Source organism: Wyeomyia smithii, chromosome 3 (assembly GCF_029784165.1).
Source record: "Wyeomyia smithii strain HCP4-BCI-WySm-NY-G18 chromosome 3, ASM2978416v1, whole genome shotgun sequence".
Lineage (NCBI taxonomy): Eukaryota > Metazoa > Arthropoda > Insecta > Diptera > Culicidae > Wyeomyia > Wyeomyia smithii.
In genome coordinates, this window is record NC_073696.1 from 215,706,007 (window position 1) to 215,725,780 (window position 19,774).

The 19,774-nt window shown below is 39.1% G+C and overlaps 3 protein-coding genes across 3 annotated transcripts; 1 reads left to right on the forward strand and 2 right to left on the reverse strand.

Annotated features, from left to right (window-relative positions):
* The first annotated feature begins 1,486 nt into the window (after positions 1 to 1,486).
* LOC129730762 (uncharacterized) lies at positions 1,487 to 2,554 on the forward strand. The gene is made up of 2 exons (XM_055690321.1): positions 1,487 to 1,594; positions 1,717 to 2,554. Exons 1-2 carry the CDS (start codon positions 1,505 to 1,507, stop codon positions 2,281 to 2,283), a joined length of 657 nt encoding a protein of 218 aa, XP_055546296.1. The 5' UTR covers positions 1,487 to 1,504; the 3' UTR covers positions 2,284 to 2,554.
* On the reverse strand, positions 2,525 to 19,567 carry LOC129730761 (tubulin alpha-1C chain-like). The gene is made up of 5 exons (XM_055690320.1): positions 19,387 to 19,567; positions 17,906 to 19,124; positions 17,265 to 17,851; positions 3,926 to 3,977; positions 2,525 to 3,620 (listed from the first exon to the last, which is right to left on the reverse strand). Exons 1-3 carry the CDS (start codon positions 19,396 to 19,398, stop codon positions 17,772 to 17,774), a joined length of 1,311 nt encoding a protein of 436 aa, XP_055546295.1. The 5' UTR covers positions 19,399 to 19,567; the 3' UTR covers positions 2,525 to 3,620; positions 3,926 to 3,977; positions 17,265 to 17,771.
* On the reverse strand, positions 3,430 to 17,498 carry LOC129729049 (39S ribosomal protein L38, mitochondrial-like). The gene is made up of 3 exons (XM_055687529.1): positions 17,265 to 17,498; positions 3,926 to 3,977; positions 3,430 to 3,620 (listed from the first exon to the last, which is right to left on the reverse strand). The coding sequence occupies exons 1-3, from the start codon at positions 17,496 to 17,498 to the stop codon at positions 3,430 to 3,432; spliced, it is 477 nt and encodes a 158-aa protein (XP_055543504.1).
* Positions 19,568 to 19,774: the final 207 nt, after the last annotated feature.

The window sequence follows — 19,774 nt, forward strand, 5'->3', positions numbered from 1 at the left end:
CTATCTTTTGGTATGTTCCTTTTCGTTGTTACTTATTCGTACGTTGTAAAAATCAAAAAAAAAAACAAAGTGACGTAGGCTCCCATTTCAGTACAAAAGTGGCGAAAACTTTATTCATTTGTGGGCCGTACTGAAAACCTGATCACTTGGATCTTCGTTACAATGTCATATCACGGCAGCACAGTTCCACTCTTAGCAGTAATACCTTGTTTGCAGTTTGTATTATTTTAAAACACAACCTTTTTGCACCAGTAGGTACTTAGGTTAGGTTCACTTTTCTTCCTCAAGCGTATGTTCTGTAAATAACTTGAATTCGCCAAAATACATTACAGTCATACCTCAATATAACGAAACTTCGATATAACGTAACTTTTTTAAATATCTTATAATCAAAGTACAACAATCATTTTCGGGGGAAATAATGTTCCGAATAAATGTTTTAGTAAGCTTTGAAATCAATAAGTACTGTAAAATAGGGTAAAATTGAAATTTTGTTTCAATGTTTTGTTACTGCTTATGTTTGTCCACGAAAATTGTCTTAAAGATGCATAAGACAGGTTTATATATACTGCTAGGTGAAAGGAAATAAATTTTTGCGCACCTTTGAGTAACCATCAAAAGTTTTGCATCAATGTAAAATTTTGTTTTCGTGCTCAGATACAACGTAACTTGATATAATGTTACAAAAAAAATAAAGTTGCCTCAAATCGAGGTATGACTGTATACATTTATGTTCTTGGTGAAAGTAATAATTTTGATTCACAGAAATCATCCTATAATTAATTTTTGGTGAAAATTATAATTTTCACTTCCAATTCATGTGATAACATTTACTTCATACACTATAAAAAATCGACACGTTACTTACATGTGGATTCCACTTACTTCTGTGCTAATAGATGAAACATTCCATATCTAAGTGCAATACACTTGCGTTTCACTTCACAGCACAAAATCAAGTGCCTTACACTTCGGTTTGCCATATAATGCATACCAAAATCAATCTTTTTACACTCAGATTTCAATAGTAGAACGCGTCAAATACCAAAACATGTCAAAATACCGTGAATTCCATCAAAAATCGATATGGGTCGACCTGTTAAAACGATTGGGTTGGTTTATTGGTATTCATGTGTAAAGAGCATTTGGTTTGAGCGTGTGATTTTTTTTTTAGTGTAGACTGAAAAAAGTTCTCCACCCGTGAAAAACACACAGTTTGCTAAGCTGTATTCACTGGAAATAGGTTGACTGGTCGATTTGTTATCCTTAAAACAAACAAAATTAATAACAAAATATTTTTATATTTTTCTAATTTTTCAACTGCCTTCGAATTGTGCAAGCAATAAACCTTTATCATTCAATTCATTTCAATCGAGTTTAAAGTTTTCAAGCTAAAGTATCTTCTCAATGTTTCTAAATAAATGTTATTCATGAAAAGAAATAGCATCTTATAAGTTATTTAGATATGCATCTTAGTAACCATGAACATAAATAGGACACGAGAATGCCGACCATTCAAGAGCCCGTGAGTCGCTTGGAGGAAAATCTTCACCGGGAAAAACTGACCTTCCTTGGTATGAAGTTTCTTGAGACTGTGAGTTGTATAGTCACATTATTACGCTAGTTCGTCATACTGAAAAATATTGCTCTATTTTTTGGGTGCGCTTGGTTTATTGGATTGCTGGTGGCTGTGGCTCACGAATATATGATCCGAAGATTTGGTCTCTGACGTGTTGTGCATTACACGTCCTCAGTGCACTGGAAGAGTCGGAACCAACAAAGCTCGAGATATTTTGCGCAATATACGTAATTTGTGCAATAGTTTCTTTTCTCAAGCTCATCTTTATTGGCTGTGGCTGCTGTAAAATCCATTACCGTAGCGAAGAAATAATTTCGTTAACCGGATTTATGATCTGTGCTGTAAGCGGGTTCATAACAATGTATCGCGTAGAACAGGATATTCACATGCAGTACCTCACGGATAAGGAAGAATGGTATCATAAGTTTTTCGTTTACAGTCGATTCGAGAGTATCTTTGCGATGCAAACATCTGGATTGTTTCTTATACACGGAGTATTGGTTTTGGATTTGACAGGTGAGCTTGACAAAATATTTGGAAAACTTGAAAACGGAGCAATTCTGGAGAATAGTAACAACCGGGATGCAGAAGCATATCGACGACTGCAGCTAAATCCATTTTGGATATCTGCATTGAAATGGTTCCAACACGTCGTTAATAGCATTGCATCGATTAGAAGAACGAATAGTGAACAACGCATTTGAGATGAAACCGGTTAAAACCATCAATTAAACCTTTTGAATAGTTGTTTTAAATGTTTTATCATAATATTATATAATTACCAAATATTCATCAGCATAGCTGTTTGCTAGCCTTCATTAGAATATAACAAAACAATGAACGCAGTAAAACAACTATTTTGGTTAGGTATCATTAGTTTTGTTTCTCTTTTGCTGTTTTCTACTAAATAATGATTAGAAACAATCTCTGTACGTTGTATCTACTAATTGAAAATAATGTGTAATGAAAAAATGATGAGAGGCATGGAGATAATATTTATACAAACCAAAATAAAACTAAACGCGAAGTTGGAAAGTATCAAATAAAAATATGAACTATCCATTATTCAACTAGTTGTTGCTATACACATACCTCATAATCCACGTCAAGCCAGTCCCTTAAAGCGACAAACCGAAAACTATATATTACTACTTGTTGTGCTGCAAAAGTATCGGACCTCATCGACCCCAGAGGCGATGGAAGTGTCGCAATTCTGTGCAAATTAAAAATTCACTGAGGCTGCACATGTTCACGCCAACTCGCTGCCGGTGTGAAGGGAAATCTTATCTACGCTCGATTCGTATGACATTTTTCATTGCACATTTGCTTGCACATTAAATAATGACTCCAGACTTCCAGACCCGAGCCCGAGCCGCACCCCACACGACAATCACGGCAGGACAAGTCATTTGGAATAGCAGACATAACTGGCCCTTTTTCGAACCGGGCACCGGGAAAAGCGATAGGAACAACGATCGACGGAGAGGGGTCTAAAAATTGACTGTTGAATGGATTTCAGGCTCTGCCACCGCCACCAGCCTCGGCCGGCGCTCGCCGATGGCTACTCGGGAAGTGTGTCCTCGAATATCTCTGACAGCCTTGTTACACACGGTTTTCCTTCGTTTCCATTGACATTTATTGGTCACATCTAAGTTATACTCCTGATGTCTATATAAATTTCTACGCTCCCGAGATATGCTGCCTTGCGATCGTTTGGTCACCGCCTGAGCTTTCTTATCTGCCAAGACTGTTACCTTCTCATTCGTTGCTGTCAATAAATTCTGTGCCCCGATTGCGAAATCCCCGCGTTGCTCTTCGGTGCGGTTCAGCTCAGCTCAGCTCCTTCCTTCTTACGCGTTGAATCCAATCGACGCAACCGGACCACAAAGTGCGCCCTCGGGGAAAATCGAATTAATCCAACCGGTCAAATCGAACTCCTCGCGAACGTTCGGCAGCGGCGGATAGGTTGTGCCGTAAACCTGTTCGTACAGGTAGAGTCCATACCGGTGCTCATAAGTTCCTGGATCGGGTGCTAGATAGTCTGTGGATTATTATTAGTGGACTTTAACGGAGATTGGAATCGCATTGTTTCAATGTTGCGGTAATTTGTGTAGAAGAAAGCATTCCACTAGAGTCGGAATGTTTCCGGGTAAGAACCACGAACATTTAGTTTCGAGTTTATTTTTAATTTTTAATATAAAAGAGAGACGAAATCAATCTAAACAAAATTTCAAAGGGTTTGATTTAAAAGATTATTTCCTTATTATTTTAGTCTGCAGAAAATTTGCTGACTAGTGAAATACTTTCGGCTGATATATATATTTTTGTTATAAGCGAAAAATTTACCCATAACGGTGTCTCCGTCCATATACGTCATTCCTTGTGCCAAAGCAGATTCCTGCGGAGGAAACGAATGAAACTGTTACAGAAACTAATCCAAACATAATGAAGCTTTCAGAGCAACGAACGAACAGTGGCAAAATTTGAACCACCCTATCAAGCACCGTTTCAGCTATTCAAACATAGGTGCCGCAAGCGGTATAAGCTCAGTGGATCAAAATCGTCACGAAAAGGTGTATGACTTAACCATACTACATTTCATGAGGAGATGAAATCAATAAAAGCTTTACCTCATTAAACTTATATAAAACAGAAGACAAACTTTTAACTTACGAATAGCGAAAGCTAGGTAGAAAGTGTTGAGCGCATTTCGGATGAGCTTTTACTAAACTGGTTCAATCTTTTAAGGCACACTATTATTAATACTATATTATTTCTATTATTATTATATAATTACCAGGAAAGTAGAGAACTTCTGATGTGACTACAGCCTGTGCTAGATCCAAAACCTAAACAAGATCACATCAGAAGTTTTGGCATTTTTCTTCTGTTCACCTCGCTTATCGATGCAATGGCACCGAAACTGCAGTGTTGACAGAATGCGCGTTAACGACCTTTGTTGTCGATCATTTTCGAACCACATAATAAATCAGTTCAGTTTGGGTCTTCAACTCACCAACATGTAGCTTTTTTTAATTCATAAACATACCGAATAATCCGGGATCGTAACTCTTATTTTAGTTGTCTCCACTGATAGATGAAACGGGCTTCACAGACAGCTTTCGTTTTTAATATGGTCAAAAGTTTTTCTATTGAGCAACAAATTGCATGTTTTCCGTCATTTAATCAAAACTAAAAACAAGTGGTCAAGAAATCTAACCAAATTAACATCGGCTTCCCTGCAATGAGTCATTCGACAAACGTAAATCACAAGTAACGATGCTTACCTCTTTTTCTTTGCGAATTATTTCCAATAACTTGGTCTACATGCTCGGGTGAAATAATGATTTTGAATTGCTGAATCATTATTCGCCGATACTTATCGCTAGGAAACCCGTTCCAAAGCGTTCTTGCGAGCAGAACAAACAACTTTCGAGAACATTTGCTGAATAAACGTGATAATGCAAAATGTCGGGAGAATTGGTAATGTCGCTTGTTTCTTTTTTTATTTCGAGTTTACTGTAGTATATTTATAATGTATACTAGCTGACCCGGCAAACTTCGTCCCGCCTATTTTAGTGTTTAATTTAATAATTTTGAACCATCAAATTTATTAAGGAATCAATAATTGGATTATATCGTTTAAAAATAATTGGTTTTATCGGAATGGCAAATCCTCAACTTTTGGCTTTTGTACATGACCTCTATTTCGGATATATATTGGGTGCATTTCAGTTATTTTCGTTGTTTTCCAGAAAATGAAAGTGGTCATCTTCTAATTCAAAATGGTGTCCAGGGTCAATGCTTGGCTTCTTTACATCATTTCGATTACGGACTTATCCATATGTAGTAGTATTCGGTTATTTTCGGCTGTTTTCCAGAAGTTGCCATTGTTCAATTTAAACTGTTGTCTAAGGTCAATTTATAGCTCCTTACATCATTCTGGATCCGGTGATCCGGAACTGTAAGTCGCCATCTTGGATTTAAAAATGGCACTTGGAAACAATTTCTGGCCCCTGAGCGCCATTCTGGTTTACGAAACACCCATATTGGGTGTTATTTGGTCGTTTTCGGCTGTTCTCCAGAAACCGGATGTCACCATCTTCGAATTCAAAATGGTGTCTGTGGTCGATGCTAGCTCCTGTGTATCATTCTGGTTCCGAAGATACTCATTTTGTATGGAAATCGTCCATTTTGGTTGTTTTTTAGAAACCGGAAGTTGCCATCTTACAATTCATAATAGTGTCTGAGGTCAATTTTCAGCTTCATTCTCTTTCCAGAGATACTCATATTGGGTGGTACTTTAGGCTGTTTCCAGACACCGGAAGTCGCCATCTTACAATTCAAAATATTGTCTTAAGTCGATTTGTGGCTTCAGTGGTCAATTTGTGGCTTCAGTGCATCATAACAATCCCGGAAATACCCGTATGGCGTCGTACACAAATTACGTAACGCTAAAAACCTAAATTTCAGACCCCCTCCCCCCTCTATGTTACGATAAGTAACGTTAGATATGACTCCCCCCCCCCCTAAAGTTACATAACGCTGGACAATCTGTCCCCCTCCCCTCTAAATTTGCAATTTCGAGCAAACACCTCAGTTACGTAACGGGCTCAACTACCCCCGCTCCCCCCTATGTAACAATAAGTAACGCAGACTTATCCCCCCTCTCCCCCCCCCCCCCTTCATGCGTTACGAAATTTGTGTACGACGCCTATTGGGTGGTATTTGGTCATTTGCCGCTGATTTTCAGAAACCGGAAGTCGCCATCTTGGATTTCAGAATGGCATTAGGAGACAATTTTTGGCCTCTGGGCGTCATTCTGGTTGAAATGGTCTGGTTCTGGTCTGAGGTCGATTTGTGGCTTCAGTGCTTCATAACAATTCCGGAAATACCCATATTAGGTGGTATTTGGTCATTTGCCGGTGTTTTTCGGAAACAGGAAGTCGCCATCTTGGATTTCAAAATGGCATTTGGGAACAATTTCTAGCCTCCGTGCGTCAATCTGATTGAAGAAACGCTCATATTGATTGGTATTTGATCATTTTCGGCTGTTTTCCAGACACCGGAAGTTACCATCTAGCAATTCTAAATGTCTGAGGTCGATTTGTGGCTTCAGTGCATCATAACAATCCCGGAAATACCCATATTTGGTGGTATTTGGTCATTTGCCGTTGTTTTTCAGAAACCGGAAGTCGCCATCTTGGATTTCAGAATGGCATTAGGAGACAATTGTGGCCTCTGAGCGTCAATCTAGTTGAAGAAACATTTATATTGGGTGGTATTTGGTCATTTTCGGCTGTTTTCCAGTTACCGAAAATTACCATCTTACAATTTAAATTGTTGTTTGAGGTCGATTTGTGGCGTCAGTGTATCACAACAATCCCAGAAATACCCATATTGGGTGGTATTTGGTCATTTGCTGCTGATTTTCATAAACCGCAAGTCGCCATCTTGGATTTCACATTGGCATTAGGAGACAATTTTTGGCCTCTGAGCGTCATTCTGGTTGAAGATACACTGATATTGGGTGGTATTTGGTCATTTTCGGCTGTTTTCCAGACACCGGAAATCGCCATCTTACAATTCAAAATGTTGTTTGAGGTCGATTTGTGGCTTCAGTGCATCATAAAAATCCCGGAAATACTCATATTGGGTGGTATTTGGTCATTTGCCGCTGTTTTTCAGAAACCGGAAGTCGCCATCTTGGATTTAGAAATGGTATTTGGAGACATGCCAGAAGAAGGAAGGGTGTCGAAACATTATGGACATGTTTGTTACACCTAAAAACATTCACCTGCTAAATTTGGTTATACTTGCTTGATTGGTTCTCGAGCTGTGCGTAATTTGAGTTTCATTTGTATGAGACCCTTCCCTTATAGAAGAGAGAGGGGTGTCAAACCATTGTATTTGTTACCCCTAAAAACAATCACCTGCCAAATTTGGTTCCATTTAGTTGGTTAGTTCTCGAGATAAGCAGAAATTTGTGTTTCATTTGTTATGAACCCCTCCCTCACAAAAGAGAGAGGGGAGTCGAACCACTATGGACATACTTGTTACCTCTAAAAACATTCACATACCAAATTTGGTTGTATTTGGTTGATTGGTTCTCGAGCTGTGCGAAATTCGTATTTCATTTGTATGGGACACCTCCCTTGTAGAAGAGGGAGGGGTGTCAAACCATTATGAATATATATGTTACCCCTAAAAACATCTACCTACCAAATTTGGTTCTATTTACTTGGTTAGTTCTCGAGATGTGCAGAAATTTGTGTTTCATTTGTATGGGGCCTCTCCCTTCCAGAGGAGGGAAGGGTGTCAAATCAACATGGACATATTTTTTACTCCTAAAAACATCCACATGCCAAATTTGGTTCCATTTGCTTGGTTAGTTTTCGAGATGTGCAGGAATTTGTGTTTCATTTGTATGGGACCCCTCCCTTGCAGAAGGGGGAGGGGTTTCGAACTATCTAAGTCACCTTTTCCGGCCCCTAAAACCCCTATATACAAAATTTCACGCCGATCGGTTCGGTAATTTCCAAGCCTATATGAATCAGACAGACAGACAGACAGACAGAGCTGCATTTTTATATGTTTAGATTACACTACTGCACTGTACACTGTACGTCAAACCTAGTCACAGAAGCTTTCAAGGAGACACTGATATCATTTATAGCAAGCCTAGATACGGAGAAACTCAGTAGCTATAATAAACGAGATATCAAAGTTTACAAGAATATAAAACAAAAGAAAATTAAATACTCGTAGAACAACAGAATCATTAAAAATATTTGAACAGCAACAGTAAAAATTTGTATAACCATACGATTTTTAACCCTGAAGAGACAATCTGCGTCAAATTGACACAACGTTTCTAGTGACATTGACCTCTTCTTTTTTAATAGTGCCTTTTTTCAAAAAACTGAATCCTAGTATTCGTTATGTATCGAAGTGTAAACATCGTAAAGAAACCTCATTTTTAATTTTCTACGAAAACTGGCATTTTATATGAATTAAAATTCATGCATAAAGTTCACGTCAAAATAAAATTATCATTCCAGGATTGAAAAAGTTTTGCGCTGCGTAAGCTATATTTGTTATATCCAGAAAGAGTATCTGCTGTCTCAGATAGCTTAAGTATAGTATTTACGCATTTTAAGACTAATTTTTACGTTTTTAAAATAACGAAATAAAGAAAACAAGAAAAAATAAATACTATGAAAAGATTAAAGTCTTCTGTGTATAGAATTATTTAAAAGTGTATGGAGAATATCATACTATTGAAAATTTACTGAGATCCAAAACCAGAAGGGAACGGGAAATAAAAGCAAAGCCTTGGTGCTACATTCCGATTCGGAACTTGACCTTCTGTTTACTATACACAGACTTCGCAGCCAACCGTTTATTGTACAGGACAATTGCGGGGCTAGCGCTACGATCCTACTGACACTAACAGTCTCTCCCGAGTCAAGACTCGCACCTACGACGACTGGCTTGTTAGGCCAGCATCGTACCTCGAGACCAGCTGTGGAAGCAGGGAACTGGAAACACTCCAATTGAAAACAAATGTGTATATAACTGCACAAATTGACCCTCCGGTCTCGAGGTACGATGGTGGCCCAACAAGCTAGTTGTCGTAGGTTCAAGTCTCGACTCGGGAGAGACTGTTAGTGTCAGTAGGATCGTAGCGCTAGCCCCGCAATTGTCGTGTACACTTAATAGTTGGCTGCGGAGTTTGTTTATGATAAACAGAAGGTCGAGTTCTGAATCGGAATGCAGCACCAGTAAACAAATGTTATGAATATCTTATAGAAAGAAATCAGGTTTTTTACGAAATAAATATTAAAACAATTAACTACTGAATTCGGTGATACATAAACTCGCGTAACTGCGTCGAAACTTGAAAAACGATTGAAACAAAAATAAAGACATTTAAAACAAGCTTCAACAATGAGGCAAAAAACTGAAAGAAAATAGTAAAAGCGCTAATATTAGAGCCTAGTGGTAAAAAATTGAAAAGAAACTGAATGTTTCATTGATTCATTGAAAAATGTACTAACTGAAGAAATAGTTAATTAGAAATTTTCGAAAAATGTAGTCCAGCAGGTGGGCTTCCCAGTTGATACATTTTTCAATCGACAACCCCACATTTACTGCTTGAAATAAAAATAAAAATAGCTTGACTTGTCAGTAAAAATAGGAAAGATAAATGTTTCATGACGGAACCAAATATCAAGATGTAGCCGTTGGTAGAGACGGCAGCAGACTGGCATGTTTCGATCTCTTACTGATGCAGTAAACTCCACTGTGACGTGAGAGTGATGAAAACAATAATGTCGAATTCTTTTTTTGCGGTGTAGCTACACATTGGTATGCGTAATAATAGGGATAGCTGTCAATTTTTTTTGTTTTGGTCATTATCGCCGTCTCGTTTCCATTTCATTGGGGAACTGTTCCATTATTCATTTCAGCACATATATTCATCTTATACAACATAAAAACACAAAAGAAAACAGGAAAAAACGCATATTTTCATACTTAACCTGTCTACTAATCAATGGAATGGATTCTACTTAGTTCACTATAGATTTCTCATAAAGTAGAATCTTCTACAACTCACTTAAAAGCTCTAAATTTGATATTATAGTCGGGCATCTACACTCGAAACCTCATTTATTTCAATCACCATTTATTTCAATCACCTACCATTGCTCTACACGGCTACAAAGGGACTCGTTCAGCATCCAACCAAAGTTTTTTTCATCAATAGTGGACCATTTTTTATTTTGATCATCAAACAAAATCACTCACTACACTAAGAATACTCTAATCTTTTAAATGTTCACCTCGAATTTTCAAAATCAAGCTTGAATTAGCAGAAATATATGAGATGAATTTTTACAAATCCTAAATTTCAACTGCATGTATTTTCATCTGTTTCACTGCGCTAATGAAAATCAAAAGTTGCCAAATCAGTTTCTGTTATTACGATAAAATCAGGTTCATCAAGCAGACAGTATGTGAAGTAGAGAGAGCGAAAAATCACAAGAAGGTTGCATACAAAGCCACGACCGCAAGGTTGAAGTAGAATACGTTTACAAGAAAGATAACCCGGCTGCTTGCGTGTCAGTCACACACGCAACGATTTTAACCCGTATCTTATTGCGGTTTGTAACATCAAGCGATTTCGTTTGCTCGCTGTTGCTTGTTGCATCATGTTGCAACTTGGCAGCTGGGAGACGACGAAATTCTGTTTATACTGATTGATTGAATCGACTTCATATTAGCTCTGCATAGTCGAACTAACTGCTTTTGTGAATGCGTACTAACAGGGCAGTTAATTATTCAATGTCGGTTATGCTGATCGCGCCTTTGCGCTGCCCCTACAGTGGGGAGTTTACTAAATAAAGTGAAAATTAGACAACTACATTAGAATTTGATTGCATCCCGCACAGAATGTCTGCTTGTGTTGATGCCAGAAAATTATTAACCTTCAATTTTGTTTTTATTTGCCTTGAAAAAAGCATGTTGCGGCTCAAAATCGGTTGCTAATTACAACCTTTGAGCTGCCCTAACATTGGGGGAATTAAGATACACGGACAACATGCACTGTGGAAGCTATTTCACATTCAGTAAATTAGACGGGTGCGACAAATTGCTAGGACAATTGCTAGGATGCAACACAGAATGCTTGCTTGCGTTGACAAAAATTATTAACTTTCAATGACTTGTTTATTTGCTTTAAAAAAGGCATTTTGATTTCCGAAATTGGATTTCCTGATGGCAATTATCATGCTGCTCCAACACGGGGGAATAATGGCTGTCTGGCGACACACGCTGAGAAAAACCGCGCTGCTCCTGAGACTTGGTGACCAACCACAGGGCTAGTGCTGCTGCTAAGGAAGGACGACTGCTGTTGTCGCTGTCTAGAACTATTATGAGCGGCTCCGGCTGAAACAGGCTCTTATATAGGCCAAATAGCATTTTTCAATTGCAAGGTATATGAAATTGGACATATTTTTCTCTTTTTTCGGTTTTAGATTTTCATTTCACATCCCTATGTAGCCGAACTTCCTGAGAGAAGTATTCTACTTCAAAATAAGCGAACTGATGAAAACGCACATCAACATCAGAAAGTTCCGTGGCACCAGTAAGTTCGTAAAATGGTCTATACTCTCTGCTGAGTAAATCTCGCGTAACTTTTCAAAAGAACCTAAGTAACATTCCCTTCTCTCCCACTTCGCTTCGTTAATTACAACTTAATTATGAAAGTTTTCAACAGATTTTACCACAAATCCAAAGATTATAATATTGCTTAGCTCACTATATAACGAGTTTCATGTAAAATGTAAAAATAATTCAGTTATTAAGAGAGAAAAAGAAAGTAAACAAAGAGAGTCTCTCAATGTAATAGTGTGCAAGTGATGCAAAGTAGCCAATTAGCAAGGCCGAGTCTTACGTTCTGCGGTGTTGTAACGTAAACGCAGCTGACCAGAGATTAGAAGTTGTGGGTTCGGTCCCACCCTTAACTGCTGGACTATATTTTTCGAAAATTTCTAATTAACTATTTTCCCAGTTAGTACATTTTTCAATCGTCAACCTCACATTTTCTGCTTAAAATGATTTTTTTCTAGTTGCTCAAAATTGTTTCTTAATTAGATTTAATATAGTTTGAAAAAAGTGCTAAAAATGTATGCCCTAAAAGCCAAAGCCTTGGTGCTTCATTCTAATTCGGAACTTGACCTTCTGTTTATTATTCAAAGACTTCACAGCTAATTGCGGGGCTAGCGCTACGATCCTACTGACACTAACAGTCTCTCCCGAGCTGAGACTCGAACCTACGACAACCGGCTTGTTAGACCAGCATCGTACCTTGAGACTAATTAAGAGAGCTGCAAATTTTCACTGTCATGGAAATGTTTTCAGTTGAAATTGAAAACTGTTAATTTAGTTTTCAACGAACGAGCCGAAAATGAAAATAACTTTTAGTTCCAATAAGTTGACAGTGATAACGTAGTCTAACAGCATTACTGTGATTTTGCACACGCTGTTACTTTAGCGATGTTTTTGCGGTTGAGGATGTAGATGCTTTTTGACTTTATCGGTTTCATGAAATGGATTAGCTGAGATCAAATTATTTCGATATTATTGTAGACATTTTTTGAAGTAGAATACTTCTCTCAGGAAGTTCGGCTACATAGGGATGTGAAATGAAAATCTAAAACCGAAAAAAGTGAAAAATATGTCCAATTTCAAATGCTAATAAATCGGTTAGTATTCGATGGATTTCCTTCGTTCTTGCAGCAATAGATTGGAAAATCTTCTAAGATTCTTACCAAAATAAGATAATTGTAATTTTATTATTCACACTAGTGTACTATTAAAAATAGTCAAGCCTTGTCAAAACGAAAAATTCGACCTCTGATTGGTCGTTATATGCTTGCTTCCCAAGCACGGTCGACAGGATCATATACCTTGCAATTGAAAACATGCTATTTGGCCTATATAAGAGCCTGTTTCAACCGGAGCCGCTCATAATAGTTCTAGACAGCGACAACAGCAGCACTAGCCCTGTGGTTGGTCACCACGTCGCAGGAGCAGCGCGGTTTTTCTCAGCGTGTGTCGCCAGACAGCCATTATTCCCCCCGTGTTGGGGCAGCATGAAGATTGCCATCAGGAAATCCAATTTTGGAAATCAAAATGCCTTTTTCAAGGTAAATAAACAAGTCATTGAAAGTTAATAATTTTTGTCAACGCAAGCAAACATTCTGTGTTGCATCCTACAATTTAAATTTGTCGCACCCGTCTAATTTACTGAATGTGAAATAGCTTCCACAGTGCATGTTGTCCGTGTATCTTAATTCCCCCAATGTTAGGGCAGCTCAAAAGTTGTAATCAATAACCGATTTTGTACCGTAAAATGCTTTTTTCAAGGCAAATAAAAAAATTATTGAAGATTACTAATTTTCTGGCATCAACACAAGCAGACATTCTGTGCGGGATGCAATCAAATTCTGTTGTAGTTGTCTAATTTTCACTTCATTTAGTAAACCCCCCACTGTAGGGGCAGCGCAAACGCTGCGATCAGCATAACCGACATTGAATAATAAATTGCCCTGTTAGAACGCATTCACAAAAGCAGTTAGTTCGACTATGCAGATCTAATATAAAGACGATTCAATTAATCAGCATAAACAGAATTTCGTCGTCTCCCAGCTGCCAAGTTGCAACATGATGCAACACGCAACAGCGAGCAAACGAAATTGCTTGATGTTACAAACCGCAATAAGATACGGGTTAAAACCGTTGCGTGTGTGAGAGCACCATCGGTGTTTATTCGCTGGATACAAAAATCAAATGCGAATTGTGGAATAATTCGTCTAAAGGATATAAGGAAATGGTAAACCTGAACTGAAAGGCGTGGCCTACTACGTAGCACCCTTCGGCTATAAAACAGTGTTTCTGGGAAAACTAGCTACATTCATTAGTCGGAAGGTGGACTGAGTGGACCGTTCACAACGTTGACAGCAGATATCAGCACTCAGCAGTAACAGAGGATAGCAGCGAGTTGCGCCTGTGGCTGCCTTCAAATTAAACAAATCACTTGCCCTGTGATTGTTCACCACGTCTCAGGCCTCTGCCAGGCTGACTTTCGTACGATAGCGGCGATAGCGCTAATACGGTTGATGCATTTGCCAACACTTACTCCAGTAAACCCGTGTCTAATTTTCAATGTGAAAACACCTTTCTATTGTGTTGGCCGTGCGCATTAGGCCTCTGCCAGGCTAAACGCGAAAAGCGGCGCGAACCGATTCGCCCGGCCGTAGGTTAATATACAGTCGTAAGTAGAGCTGTGTAAAAGTATTCTACTTCAACCTTGCGGTCGTGGCTTTGCACACAACCCTCCTGTGATTTATTTTTACTAGCATGATTTTCATTGAAAATCAACACAGGTTACACTTAAGAGCTGTTTCAACTTGAGAGAATGAAAATACTGGTTTTGTATTTCCGTTTACGCCGTTTGCGCCGTGAGGACATCGTAAATTAGCTCTGTAATTGCTCACCGGGTTCGTCGTCTTTATGTTTGCTTACGGGAAAACTCCATTTAAGTCTCTGAAGACCTTACGCACTTCCGACTTGACTATAGGAGCACCACTGCAAAGTAGTACTGATATGTCTGAAACTACACACTTTTGCGGCTTGGCATCTAACTGCTACCCCATATGTAAGTGGAAGCCTCTTTGTACGTACGTCGGCCTAGTAACGGGGCACTGTCCGAGTAGATATCATTTAAAGAACATTGGCCGGGTTCAGGATGATATCTGTCGCTTTTGTAATATGGAAAGCGAGACATCGGAACATCTGTTGTGCAGTTGTGGTGCATTATTTAAACGCAGATCAAGGTTTCTTGGCAGTGGCTGTTTACAGCCCAAAGAGATTTGGTCTTTAAATCCTGGGAAGGTGATTGGCTTCATAAACCATATTTCACCTGACTGAGAGCGTGTCGGTACAGGTACCTGATCACTCAACAATAGTGGTCATTGTATTTTGCAAGGGGACACGTATAGCAATTGACTGGGATATATATTACAAAAGTTCACATCAATGGACAACGTAATTCTAATTTCCCAACAAAAAAAAAAGTGTAAGCCTGAACAAGCGCAGAAACGATGAACCCGGCGAGCAATTGCTCTGCGGCCTTTTAACACATTGCTAACCCAACTAGGGACACTAAGATTCATATTTTTTACAGTGGCAAAACCTGTGTTGACCAGTGTAATCAATTAAAGTTCCCAATTGAGAGACACTGTTCTAATCACCCTGAACCTATTTTAAGTAGGTTAAATGTGTTTTGCCAGGGGATTTTCTTCAGCATCCAAGATGACGCCTAATGGCTACAATTTTGGGTGATGTGTTGTAAATGTCAATGTTGACCAAAATTCAGGAGTTTGTAACCCGTTTTCTTCTATTGATTATAAAAGCGCCACTGCGTTCCTTACCCCTACTTGAAATATACTATTGTATCTTTAGGATTTCTCCGCAAGGGAAATGTGCGTGTCGTACGGCAAAAATATATGGATACACGAATTTCACGCAAATTGGTTGATATATACATTCTCGCTTATTTTCCGTTGGTCTAGTTCCGCCACTGTTGTTGTGCCAATCACCGACGCCCAGAGAGGCGACTCCGCCAAGGACCCTAACTCACGACCCGGTAATTAACGGGCCGGCGCCAACGACTTTACTTCCTCATGCGATGGAAGGCGTGATCCCAGAGATTTTTCGCCTCAGAAAATCTCCCGGTGTCGGCTAGGATTGAATCTAGACCAGTTGGGTTGGTTGTGAGTGGAACACGCCACCCCACAACCACCGACACCTATGTCGGCGTTGGGATTCGAACCCAGGCGTCGAGCGTGGTTGGCGGAGACGTTACCAACCACGCTAGGCCCCCGCCTCAAAATTGGTTGATTTTCGACTTAATTATTCGTTAGTTTACTAAAAAATATGCCAATCATCATATCATAATGTTGAAGATCATTTTACATATATATAAAATCAATCCAAACTTTGAGGGCCCTCACAATAGTTCACTTTCAATAACTAACGCCACATAAAAAAACCTAAGTTTTAACAAAAGTAATACAATCCTTCTATAATCTTTCTTTAACATAGATTTCTGTAAGACATGTTCCTTTATTGAAATTTTGTCAATTAAAAGGTCCCCTACGTGTTACTTGGCCCCCGGGCCCCCACACGCCTTAATTCGGCCCTGAGAATTGCTACATATGAATATTTCCTAAGGCATTGAATATTTCTATGGTGTAATTTCCCACATTTTATCAGGTGTACAAACTAAAAACCGATTGTCTTTCTTATTTGTTGAAATATTGTCCATCTTCTTCATCTTCATCTTTTTCTTTTCGACAGTGTTTGGATTCCATATCAGAAAAACTGCTCAAATGTTTCCTGATACGTTTTGAGAACTTGAGCTAGATGTTATAGAGCGTTTTCGTGCAAAATAATCACTTTGTTTTATCTTGTCTTTGTTTATGGCCATTTTTCCTTTAAGGTTAGGTTCAAACGTGTCAATTTTCATTAGTAGATCTTGTGATGGTTTCACCTCCAATTCCGTCCATGATTTTTTTTTTTCATAGCCTCAGGACGTTATTTGTCCTTGTCGGAAATCACTATTTTCGTAGCGTTAAAACTGTTCACGATAAGCTCTTTCACTTATGCAGTTGCTCACAAGTTTCATCAATCAACCTGTCTGCAGATTTTTTTTTGAATTGAAAGCGAAGATCAAAGCTTCCCGCAAATGCCTGGCTTGAATTCCGACATTTTTACACCACAAATATAAATCAAAAATTGACAAGTATGATGATTTGCAGTTGTTGATTATTATATTAGCTTACGACAAGTTGACCGTTTCTGATGTGACTTATTTTACCGACTGTCAATGCTGGTCACTGATAAAAAACAATGGTTTTCAATTTGTACACCTCATATTTCAATTAGGAATTGACTTCTAATAACATCAAGACAATATGTTGAACTATTGTAAAAAGTTTATCGTACACATTATTAGACGAAAAGCACAGAAAAAAAATTTTATGTCATTAGTTTGATAAATTTTTTCTAAGCCAAGTTTAGCCAAGTTTAATGAAAAAAATCTAGAACCACTCACCGGAACATTAACAACTAGCCAATGCAAATACACTCGGTTCTCCTCGTCAGCGCCATCCAAATCAACAAAAGCTAGCGTATAGAGCATTAGTGGATCCGCTAAATGATAGAATATTACCGGAGGAATGTCGAAAGCTTCCTCTGCTGCAATGGTCTGACCACAGTTCTCCTGGGATAGGACCCAACCCGTCTGTTCCGCAATCGCCATCAGCGGATTGAAAACACATCCGTCCATCAGGTCACTGGACAGAGTTGTAGTACAATAGCCGTGAAGGACAGACAAGATCGAGAGGAATACAACGGCGAAATATTGCCACATTTTTCTCATGTATATACTGTCCGGTTGTCTTTCGATGAGTATAACAACATACTGGGTAGTTCAGGTGTAATTCTATTAGATTTATAACTTCTCGTATCTCGTAAAGTGTGCGTGCTCGAAATTAGTATGATCAACAGCGTAGCGAAATTGACCATTTTCCCGTTGAGTGATTCCTATAATTCGCAATAACTATCGCTCGACCTCTACATAATCTGCTATAAGGGCACAAATATTTTCTTTCGCGTCGCACAGGTCACTTTCTTCCAAACCTGAAAACGAAGTGATGGTTTTGATTTTTGTTTTTTTTTTCACTCACACACTACCTTCATCCAAAAAGTGGTGAAAGAACGCTTTCTTTTCGAACATGAGCTCGAATTTGCCGGAAACTCGTTCCCAAGCCGACCGAACTGCTGTACTGTTAGAAAGCATGCAAACTGCTCGATCCACTCTGGCTAAATCCCCACCAGGCACGGCAATAGGTGGTTGGTAGTTTATCCCAATTTTGAAACCTGTCGGACACCAGTCAACAAAGTTTATCGCCCGCTTTGCCTTCAACTCCTGAATCGCGCGGTTGATATCCACCGGGGAAACTTCGCCCCGATACAACATACAGCATGACATATACTTTCCCGTTCGGGGGTCACATTTCACCAACTGGCTGGCGGGTTCGAAACAATCCGTCGTAATTTGCAACGTTGTCAGCTGTTCGTGTTTGGCGTTTCGAAACGGAATCAGTGGTGCATACGTTACCAGTGGGTAATGAATTCTGGGATAGGGGACCAAATTTGTCTGGAATTCTAGTAGATCTACGTTGATGGCTCCGGAGAAACGCAGGGATGATGTTATACAGGAGACAATCTGAGCAATCAACCGATTAAGATTCGTGTACGTTGGCTCCGATACGTTTAAGCTTCGGTCACAGACGTCATAAATTGCCTCATTATCCAACAGGAAAGAACAATCGCTGTAATCCATTCCTACGTGAGTTGAAAGAACTGCGTTGTACGGTTCAACAATTACCGGTGAAATTCGCGGTGATGGGAAAATGTTGAATTCTATTTTGGATGTTTTTCCATAATCATCAAGTAATTTTTCAAGTATCAATGTGCCAAATCCGGATCCAGTCCCACCCCCAATACTGTGAAATACCATAAAACCTTGCACCGTGGAGCATCCCTCGGCAACTTTTCTCACCCGATCCATCATCGAATCAATCATCATTCGGCCCAGCGTAAAGTGCCCGCGCGCAAAATTACTAGAAGCGTCCTCCTTTCCCGTAATCAGTGTGCTCGGATGAAACAGGTGCCGATAGGCGCCGATTCTTATCTCATCGATGACCGACGGTTCTAGATCGACCATCACCACCCTGGGCACACAGCGCCCCTTTTTGTCGCAGCTGAAGAACGCGCTGCAATCGTCGTACATTGTGCAATCGCAAAACCGACCGTCCGGATAAATTCCGTGCTCCAAGCAGTACAGCTCCCAACATGCGCTCGCAATCTGTACGCCCGCCTGGCCGACATGCAGTTGTATAATTTCGCGCTGTAAACATGCACAGATGTTATTTTGGCTATCACGCAACTCTTACTCTTGCTATTACGAAAACAACCTTGATAATGGGAGACAACCGAAATCATAGCTTGCACATATAAATACATATCGCATTGTGAAAAAAATCAATAATTCTAGTTTTCCCTCAACAGTTGGTGAATGTTTTAGTATCAAAAGATTTCTACATAATCAGATATTCCAATAGATCATTGCATGAATCTTTACATAAATCATCCTCTTAGTTCTTACTCACACTTTTCGCCATTCCTCTTTATTCTGCCGGATCTACCGCAATGCTTAGTTTACGAATTTCTACCTCTATCCAATTTGTTCCACAGTAAATTTGACGCAATTCGTCCGAACCAAACCAAAGGCACCGATATTTATTTTCTTGCCATACACATAATTTTGATTGATCACATTTGCACGGGGATAATCAGTGCTGACTGAGATTGTAATTACTGATGGCAGGAACGGCGAGTACAAACATAAACCTTCCGTCAGCAACTTTTTACGAATTGCCGCAAACGGTAGACGCTGTAGGCCTACAATTTACAACTAATTATGCGATTCCAAATATTTGGCCACCAAATTAATCTATACAAATGGTTCGATTAATCCTATACAAATGGTTCGATCAC